The sequence below is a fragment of the Ochlerotatus camptorhynchus genome, unplaced genomic scaffold, assembly GCF_037179485.1.
Source record: "Ochlerotatus camptorhynchus isolate MF236.1 unplaced genomic scaffold, CSIRO-AGI_Acam_v1.1 ptg000523l, whole genome shotgun sequence".
Classification (NCBI taxonomy): Eukaryota; Metazoa; Arthropoda; class Insecta; order Diptera; family Culicidae; genus Ochlerotatus; species Ochlerotatus camptorhynchus.
The window spans coordinates 387,673-398,530 of NW_027041007.1; the positions used below are offsets into that span (position 1 = coordinate 387,673).

Sequence of the window (10,858 nt, forward strand, 5' to 3'; positions counted from 1 at the left end):
TTCGAAGTGTCAAATCTAAGTGAAAATTTTCCAAATGGAACACAGCCTAGTATTTTTTTATTTGTTCAATCGGTAGATAAAAGATGTACCGAGAACTTATTGGAGGGATTCATGGCTAATTGATATCATCTCGATCAACTATGAAATGTTGCATAACATTGGTGCAAAATTGTGCACTCCGTTTTTGTGTGTGCATTTATTTTTAGCGTTTTGAAGCTGAATCGCTGAGGATCAATCTCATTACCATAGAAAAATTTCAAGAGTACAGATATCAGCTCTCACAAAACTTATAACAAAGAAACTGGAACTTCTCGTTTGTTGCAGTCCAGTACACAAGGAGTTTCAATTTCATGAGTGATGTCACAACCGTCCAAGATTTGTGTCCTAGAAATCTTGAAGTGATAGGGAATATCAGCCATCATGACGGTCATTGTTGGACGCTTCAATGAATCACCTGAAGAAAGCCTTACTCATATCTGATTGTAATTTAGGAACCAAATGAAATAGAATATGTATTCGCATTTTTATGAGGTCCTGAATTTAACCAAGTTTTACTAAGTAGGAAATCCAAAATATGTACATAGGACCGAAATCATAGGTTACTTCTACTGTATTTTAAATCAATATCTAGAAAAAATTAAAGAGAATTTCACTACACAGCTTAACGTAGTCTACGTCAACCCTAAGGTCGTGTCTTGTACACAACCCCACTATTTTTTTTTCATGACAAACGGCCTTTTCCAATATAGCTCGCTTGGGTCGGTAGAAGGAAACGACCAAATTGTTGGCAAGCTGCTTCACGAAGTAACGCCGAAGATGATACACGTGTGTTAATTGAAATTTGTGTGTTATGATTTTTCTCGATTCCCATCAAGCTATATCCACAACCGTGTACACTCAAGTCTGGAATTGGAATTTTATTCGGTACTTGTAAGTCATGATCACCTAGAACATATTCGTTCATGATAAAGTTCTTCTGGAGGTAAAGACCTTCCGAATGCTTTGATCACACCATTTCGGAATTTTCTCTCATTTGTAAATCCTAACCATCTTGCAAGCAGCTGGCTTCCACAAAGCTGCTCCCGTAGCTGAGTAATGAACAGTAAAACGTTGTAGGTACATACATATGTGTATGAATTAAATATCTACGTGGTGCAAATGTGCATACCGTGGTGCATCCTAATTTCAATTCATAGTGATAGCAATGTTTAACATATTAAGCAGGGTTTTAATCATACAAAGCAGATCACTAGCTTTAATGCTAAAAAGTACTGGTTTTCGAGTCAAAAGTTATTATACGTCATTTGGTGGCCCCCTAAGGTTACTTAAGTCAAAGTATTTTTACCAGGGTATTCGGGAGAATTATCAATCACGTCTCCTTATGTGCATTTTAGGACCACCGAAATCATCTTAGCAACAAACAGTTCGATTTATTCACTTTAATAATAAGAAAGCAAAACGACGAGGGCAAACAGACTTTTGAATATAAAAACTAATTGCTTTGTAATGGAAGTTTGCTCTTGAATTAGGGTACATTACGGTACACATAAACTTGCTGATTATGGTGATCCTCAAAATTTCGCCAAACAGCGAAAAATTAAACGATTTTCAGATTTTACCTCTCAGAATAACATTAAGCTGAGGGTCAATCGATCAAAGGGAGAATCGATCAAAGTCACTTACACCCCTTTCCTTCTAACTCCCTCAATTGTAATTGTTCGGTAGAGACAATGAACCAGGTTTGTGTTGGAATTCAGCCATTTCCACTCTTGCATGGTATAATCTAGACGTGTATAGGCCGGAAATCGATGATTCATGCCATTTTGGAATCCAAGATGGCGGCTTTCGGTTTTGTGAAAAACTGTAAAATAGCCAACAATATGGATATTTTTTGAACCGAAACGACATGCAGAGGCCGGAAATCGATGATTCATGCCATTTTTAAAATCCAAGATGGTGGCTTCCGGTTTTATGAAAAACTGTCATATAGCCAACAATATGGATATTTTCAGAACCGAGACGACATGCGGAGGCCGGAAATCGATGATTCATGACATTTTGGAATCCAAGATGGCGGCTTCCGGTTTTATGAAAAACTGTCAAATAGCCAACAATATGGATATTTTCGGAACCGAGACGACATGCAGAGGCCGGAAATCGATGATTCACGGCATTTTGTAATCCAAGATGGCGGCTTCCGGTTTTGTGAAAAACTGTCAAATAGCCAACGATATGGATATTTTCGGAACCGAGACGACATGCAGAGGCCAGAAATCGATGATTCATGTCATTTTGGAATCCAAGATGGCGGCTTTCGGTATTATGAAAAACTGTCAAATAGCCAACAATATGGATATTTTCGGAACCGAGAAGACATGCAGAGGCCAGAAATCGATGATTCATGCCATTTTGGAATCCAAGATGGCGGCTTCCGGTTTTGTGAAAAACTGTCAAATAGCCAACGATATGGATATTTTCGGAACCGAGACCACATGCAGAGGCCGGAAATTGATAATTCATGCCATTTTGGAATCCAAGATGGCGGCTTTCGGTATTATGAAAAACTGTCAAATAGCCAACAATATGGATATTTTCGGAACCGAGACCACATGCAGAGGCCGGAAATTGATAATTCATGCCATTTTGGAATCCAAGATGGCGGCTTCCGGTTTTGTGAAAAACTGTCAAATAGCCAACGATATGGATATTTTCGGAGCGGGAACGACGTGTAGAGGCCAGAAATCGATGATTCACGCAATTTTGGAATCCAAAATGGTGGCTTCCGGTTTGTGAATGTTTCAAAAAAAATGTTATGCAACAAATTTTAATTAATTTTTTTTTCGATAATCTGTAATTAATCTTCTTACATTTACAAGAACTTCATAAATTCAATGTTGAACAACATGTGATACCAGTGACTTGGTTGTGGAATGCATTTAGCACTAGAGATTATACAGGTCAAGTGGTAATGGCCTGCTGAGATTTGCTCAGCCGAGCTCGGTAGAAAAAAAAAACTAAGTGTGTGGATAGTACTTAACATAACAGGAACTGGGGTTGAAGTTGTCGCTGACCGAATAGTCAAAGTCATGAAACACAGTGAATGAAGAATCCTTGTCACTGAAATCGATGTTTAGCCAATAAGACATCATGGACACTGCCACTACCAGTGCACGGTATGTACTGAAGTAGACCATTTAAATTAAACTTCAATTTAAATTCCACTGTTTGACATGGTCAAAAAAAAATGTGGTATACATGTATGTTGTGCAAAACCATTTCATCCATGAATTGAAAGAGTCGGCTCAACATAATCAAGGCGCCCTATAGTTTGACGGCAGTGGCATTTCAATAGCGATTTACCGAGTAACCTGTTTCATCAAGCGGAATATTATTTGGCAGAATATCCCATTTCGCGTGATGTCCTACCTTGCAGAAATTTTATCCTTATTCCGCAAAACAGGATTCTGCAAATCGGAATTGCGCCAAAGAGAACTTTGCGAAATAATTCTTTTCGCAAACATACGATTCCGAGTAAATTTTTCAATTTGTTGATTTTTTTCACACTATAGAGTTTTATATTTTGATTTATTCTGATACATGTGCCCTGATTCATCTATTCTTTTTGCAAGCAATGAAAAAATTATAAGTTTTTTTTCCAGAAATGAGCGCTGGTATCAGTGGACTAAAAATGCTTCGCACTAATGGCATGGTTCCTCTGTCGAAGAGCATTACCGCAATAATATACTGGTTAGCATTGACTGACGGGGTATGCTTTAATTTCATCATTTGCTTGTATTAAGTATCGATAAGTCTTAGTTATGTAAATAAGATTTAAGTCTGCCAGGTTTCCAACTAGAGTTACTTTGGCAGTGGCAGTGTCCATGATGTCTTATTGGCTAAACATCGATTTCAGTGACAAGGATTCTTCGTTCACTGTGTTTCATGACTTTGACTATTCGGTCAGCGACAACTTCAACCCCAGTTCCTGTTATGTTAAGTACTATCCACACACTTAGTTTTTTTCTACCGAGCTCGGCTGTGCAAATCTTGGCAGGCCATTACCACTTGTACCTGTATAACCTCTAGTGCTACATGCATTCCATAACCAAGTCACTGGTATCACATGTTGTTCAACATTGAATTTATGAAGTTCAATGTTAAATTAAAGTTAATTAAAATTTGTTGCATAACATTTTTTTTGAAACATTCACAAACCGGAAGCCACCATTTTGGATTCCAAAATTGCGTGAATCATCGATTTCTGGCCTCTACACGTCGTTCCCGTTCCGAAAATATCCATATTGTTGGCTATTTGACAGTTTTTCACAAAACCGGAAGCCGCCATCTTGGATTCCAAAATGCCGTGAATCATCGATTTCCGGCCTCTGCATGTCGTCTCGGTTCCGAAAATATCCATATTGTTGGCTATTTGACAGTTTTTTTTTATAAAACCGGAAGCCGCTTAAGAGATGAACTAGCCTATTGTTGGCTATTTTACAGTTTTTCACAAAACCGGAAGCCGCCATCTTGGATTCCAAAATGCCAAGAATCATCGATTTCCGGCCTCTGGATGTCGTCTCGGTTCCGAAAATATCCATATCGTTGGCTATTTGACAGCTTTTCACAAAACTGGAAGCCTCCATCTTGAATTCCAAAATGGCATGAATCATCGATTTCCGGCCTCTACGCGTCGTTCCCGTTCCGAAAATATCCATATTGTTGGCTACTTGACAGTTTTTCACAAAACCGGAAGCCGCCATCTTGAATTCCAAAATAACGTGAATCATCGATTTCCGGCCTCTATACGTCGTTCCCGTTCCGAAAATATGTATGCACCCATGTTGTCCGGTGAATCCACTCGAAGTACACTTCCAAGTTTGTTTTTTTGGCTAAGTCCATTCCTCAGAAAACACTTAGAATGTTTTGGCTCTTTAACCGCGTTATTTCAAAAAACCGTGTAAAAAAAACCGCGTTGTTTCAAAAAACCGTGTAAAAAAAACCGCGTTATTTCGAAAATCGTCGTAAAAAAAACCGTGTAAAAAAAAACCGTGTAAAAAAAACCGTGTAAAAAAAGACTTCAGTGTATTCTGCAACAAAGCAGGCAAGACTAAAATAATAATCAGTCGAACTTCAACTCCGATTTTCTCAAAATGGTGGATATTTTACATTGGTCTATTTGAAAAGTGAGTCTGCTCGGGCTTGCCAACTGCCAAGACAATACGTCACCTGATGCAGCCGCTCACAAAACCAAACTCGTCGATCCTACAAGTGATGCCTGATATGGATTCACTAAACCAAAAGCAACCCAACCCAATATTACTAACAGTGTTGGCAAAATCAGAAATCAATTGATATTATTCCGCTCTCATGCGCTCGCACTATCACGCGTGATATTGGAACAAAATATCATGCTTGATATTGATTTTACAAGCTCCTTTGATATTGCGAGACTATTCACAACGTGCAAAAATTAAGCTGAGAGTTGAGTTTGACACACAAAATGATTCCATTGCCCATCGTTTCCTTAGAAAGAGAAAGCATAGTTTGCTAATCTCTTTTTAATCTTCACCGTTATGGAAGTTTCGGTTGCATTCGGGTGTAAAGTGGACCCTACACGATTACTTTTATTGACAATAATCGTATTGTCAATACATTCTTTATTGACGTCAATATATCGAGATTGACAATATTTCTGAATTCACATCATCAATATTATTGTCAATAATTCCCCTTCGCGTCAATATATTGATGCGTGTGGGGTTTGCTTAAAGCAAAAATCATTAAACTCAATCTCACCACAGTTTGGTGAGATTTGCAGTTGGTGAGTTTTGTTAGCTTGATATTCCGAGCTGCGATATCACAGCTTGCAAAATCATCCGCAGTTGCTTGTTGATTTTTGTCTAAGAAAATCAAGCGTGATCTTGGGCGTTGGTGAGATTTGATTTTTTGATATTTTCTCAACACTGATTACTAAAGGGTGATACGGTCAAAATTTGGTCAAGGGAAAACGCGTGTAAATCGGTGAAATCGTTTATTTAAAAAATCAAATTAAATTTCTTTTTCAAGTTCAATTAGTATAAAATTCAGGAAAAATATTCAGTTAGGCTTCCGCTTTTCCAAATCCGAATTGCCGGGCCTTACGCTTGACCCCTGCCATCAGATTTTGTACAGCCACCTTGTCCACCTTCTTCGCCGCAGAAAGCCAGTTTGCCTTGAACTGCTGCTCGCTTTTAGCAGATTTTTTGGTCTTCTTTAGGTTCCGCTTGACAATAGCCCAGTATTTCTCAATTGGGCGGAGCTCTGGCGTGTTGGGAGGGTTCTTGTCCTTGGGAACCACCTGCACGTTTGTTGGCGGCGTACCACTCCATGGCCTTTTTACCGTAATGGCAAGATGCCAAATCCGGCCAAAACAGTACGGAACAACCGTGTTTCTTCAGGAAAGGCAGCAGACGTTTATTCAAACACTCTTTCACGTAAATTTCTTGGTTGACAGTCCCGGAAGCTATGAAAATGCTGCTTTTCAAGCCACAGGTACAGATGGCTTGCCAAACCAGATATTTCTTTGCGAACTTTGACAGTTTCATGTGCTTGAAAACATCTGCTACCTTTCCCCTTCCTTTTGCCGTATAAAACTCCTGTCCCGGAAGCTGCTTGTAGTCGGCTTTGACGTAGGTTTCGTCGTCCATTACCACGCAGTCAAACTTCGTCAGCATCGTCGTGTACAGCCTCCGGGATCGCGCTTTGGCCGTCGTATTTTGTTTATCATCGCGATTTGGAGTCACTACCTTCTTGTAAGTCGATAGTCCGGCTCGTTTTTTGGCTCGATGCACGGTTGTAGACGATACACCCAGCTTATTTGCGGCATCTCGGAGAGAGAGGTTAGGGTTTCGCTTGAAACTACCGGCAACTCTCTTTGTCGTCTCAGCGGCTTCCGGTTTTTGATTTCCCCCCGATCCAGACTTCCTGGCTGTCGACAAACGTTCCCCAAACACTTTAATTACATTTGTAACGGTTGATTTGGCAACTTTTAGCGATTTTGCCAACTTTGCGTGCGAGTAGCTCGGATTTTCGCGATGCGCGAGCAAAATTTTGATACGCTGCTCTTCTTGCTTGGACGGCATTTTGACAACTGAAGAGTGAATTCCAAAATCAATATAGGAGCAACATTCTACACACACACACCTTCAAAATGAGGGGTGTTCAGGTTTTTTAAATGCAAAATTGAAAGAAATACGTCAAGTTGATATTGACCAAATTTTGACCGTATCAGCCTTTAATACACACAACAACGTCAATATGGGTGCAATCATGGAGCTTTTCTTCGGAGAACTGTTACTCGAAACATATAGATCGAAAGAACCGTGAAATACATTCGAACATGGCCAAAAACTACCATCATTTAAATAAATGTACGTACAAACCACTACATCTCGAAAACGATACGACTAAGAAAAATTTTATATTGATGCTTTTTTATTTTAAATTTGGTGTAAATTGAAAGTATATATCAAGTCTAACCATGTTTTGGAATTTTTTGGACTTGAGTTTTTTTTTTTTCAAAAATCATAACTTTTTTCTTCATCATTTACCCATCTTGACCTATTTCATATGTACATATGTATGTACCTACAACGTTTTACTGTTCATTACTAAGCTACGGGAGCAGCTTTGTTGAAGCCAGCTGTTTTCAAGATGGTTAGGATATACTGATGAGAGAAAATTCCGAAATGCTGTGAACAGAGAATTCGGAAGGTCTTTACCTCCAGAAGAACTTTATCATGAACGAATATATTCTAGGTGATCATGGCTTACAAGTACCGAACAAAATTTCATGCACAATGCCCAATTTTTTGTTATGATGAATCTTGAAATAACACGGGTTTATCACACGGTTTTGTGAAACATGGTATTTTGGAATAACGCGGTTTTTTTTTCACTGTACGAATCCCCCGTGTAAAAAGACTTGAGTGTACACAACACCAACAGTACGTTCTTCATATGAAATTACGAACTTTCGTACAAGTTACGCAAAAAGAGAATTGCAGTGTCCACTAGACTGATGCAATATTTAAAATTTTTGCTCCACAGTGCTCAAACGGTTCCAAATTGGGCCCTGATTAGCTTCCCAAAATTTGAACTCATTTAGTAAAAAACTGACTTGGCACAAACCATTTGAAGTTTGTATGGTAATTACTTTGAAGAAACCATTATTTTGGTTCATATCTATCTCAAAATTCACCAGTTCACTTTACTTTATAAAATGATAGCTGAGCTTATTGAAAATTCTTTCAGCTACAACTTTGTTTAAGACTAATTTTCGATCAAATGTAAGGAACAAAAGTTATTAATGATTCAAGTCACTGATGTCTTATGATTATGCTCAATCAACTGTTCAGCAGGCAACATTGGTGTTTATGGCGCGCAGAATAGAGGACAAAAATCATGGCTACTATGTCACACTGCTGAATACAGTGTTGTCTACAATACAGTTGCTTAATCTTGCCATAAGATTATCAATATCTTAAACAATTAATAACTATTTAATTTGACGTTAGGCTGAAAAAAAAAATTCTGCAAAGTTGTAGCTGATAAAAATTCCCATAAGAAAAGCAATGGAATTTGTTAACAGTACAATATGTACAAAGGCTAAAAGACAATGAACAAAAAGTTTTGTTTTCTCATGGTAATTTCCATATAAACTTCAAATGGTTTGTGCCTAGTCAGTTTCTTATCAAATGAGTTTAAACTTTCGGAGGCTAATCAGAACCTGATTTGAAACCGTTTGAACACAGTGGAGCGAAAATTTCAAATTTTGCATCAGTCTAGTGTGCACTGTAGACGAATCTCCAGGTTTTGGATTGAAAAATTAATTTTAGAGTGCAACTAGGCACCAATTAATAACGTAACGCTTATAGGGGGAAGGGGATCACCTCATGAATTGTTACTTAAGGAAGCGGGAGTAACGCTTACGTAATAAAGATAATGTAAATTAAAATAATGATTTTTTTAGTTTTTTGTTTTATTTAAAGTTTGGAAATGCAGGCTAAAACTGTCATCATGAAATCTTTCAAACAAAATGGATGTTTTTTAATTTAAAATCTTGAATGCTTTCGTTAAACTTTTGAAAAGTATATGCTCTCATAAATGAGAGGGGTTTACTTTCCACGTTAATTTATGTTACAAAGGGGGAGAAGGGATCGAAAATTTAAATTTTTAGCATTACGTAATTAATGAACGCCGCCTAAACCCTTTCGGTACACCTCGGTATTCAACCAAAAGGCTCGCGTATTCCGCAAACGTAAAAATTCGAACGGCACCGGTTTGGTGGGAATTCGAAACTCAGCAAACCATATGGCTTTGTTCCTGAAGTGATTGGTGCATTTAATTCCTCCGCAAAAAAATCACTGACTGTTCCCTCTCTTCCCACCACAGATCCGTTGCACGGCCCGGATCCATGACATCTACCTTCAATCGACGGAGAAGACCATCTCCGAGGAACGACCGCATGTCATTTCGGCGGCTTCGTCCTCGTCCAACAGCAACGCCAACAGCGTCAACCTGATAAATAACAACCCCTACGATCAGTTCTCCCAGCTGGACAACGAGCTGGACCGGAAGGACTACATGACGCACTTGCAGGGTAAGTCACTCCCTCCGTCTCACTTCGACGGCGTATCGAGTCAATTAATCATTTCGTTTGCTCTTCCATTCCACCGCATTTCCCAGGAGACATGTCGTCCTCGGCGTCGGGCAGTGCGCCCTCGGTGACGAGATCGGTGCCATCAATCAGCTCAACTCGGTTCCTGGGGGCGGCGGAGGCAACAGGGCTGCTAATAGTTTTTCACCATTTGCTCAAATTCGGCACGATTTCCATAACATGATTCCGTGACGTGCATTAGTGATGTGATTTCGGGTTTAACTTTCTTCTGTTTGATTTTTTCCTTGCCCCTTAGTTCTACCAACTGTTCGTGAATGGAAGGAGCATCTTTTTTTTCGGTTGGGTTTTATTGCTCTTAATACAAGTCAGTGTGTCTCGAAGTGTGCATGGGAGGAGAAACAAGAAAAAAAAAGAGAAAGAAAAGAGATGGGGGAAGCTTCACCCACTTGTAGTATGCCTTGGAAAATGCTGCGTTGCCTGGCAGCAGTCGGACGAACGTGGGTCGTCGAGTCGGAACTTTTCGTGCTGGTGGTCGGTTGGTGATGAAGGTGACGGAAGATAAGCAGCTGCACGGGATGAAAGCGCGCGTGATGAAGGTGTTAATGATAGCGACGACGCTGATTAATGGTTGTTTTGGCGAGTGCGTGGGAAGTGTGAGTGTGTGTGAGTGTGTTTGTGTATGAGAGAGCGGAATTTCGGGGTACAACTTTAAGATTTAGCTGAAGGTGAAGTTGTTGCAGGACGAAAACAAAAACAAACCCCACTTGCAACTAGGGTGGGAGAAGAAAATTGTGTGAGAAAGATATTAGTAGAATAATTCTAGCGGAAACTGTTGTGCATACTTATCGTCGAAGCAATTAATAGAAGAAAGGTGTAAATTTCAAAGAATACTTTACTGTTTAGTATAGGAGAAGGCAATTTGTGCTGTTCTGTTGATCACAAGAAATTTCATATTTGTTTACGTTCCTACTTTGAAATCACTGAATTTTCGTCGCCTAAAGACTGTACTCGAAAAAAAAAATAAAACAGGGAAAAATGATCACTAAACATTCATTTTAAGATGGATTTTTTTGAAAACTATCAGGTTAGAAATAAACACATATTAACTATGTTTTTGCAAAGTTGGTTTATTCAATCCCCTCTCTCAGACTAAATGCCAGCACCTTGGACTTAATGCTACCCATCAAATCCTGTGCAACA

General features: G+C 39.1%; 1 protein-coding gene across 1 annotated transcript in view; it reads left to right on the forward strand.

The window, feature by feature from the left end:
• LOC135712956 (uncharacterized) overlaps window positions 1–10,552 on the forward strand; it is a 108,137-nt gene extending 97,585 nt beyond the window's left edge. Inside the window, exons 5-6 of the mRNA XM_065236056.1 lie at window positions 9,433–9,640; window positions 9,727–10,552. Coding sequence (XP_065092128.1) covers window positions 9,433–9,640; window positions 9,727–9,881 — 363 coding nt within the window. The 3' untranslated portion in view covers window positions 9,882–10,552. The remainder of the gene's footprint in view (window positions 1–9,432; window positions 9,641–9,726) is intronic.
• The last annotated feature ends 306 nt before the right edge of the window (window positions 10,553–10,858 follow it).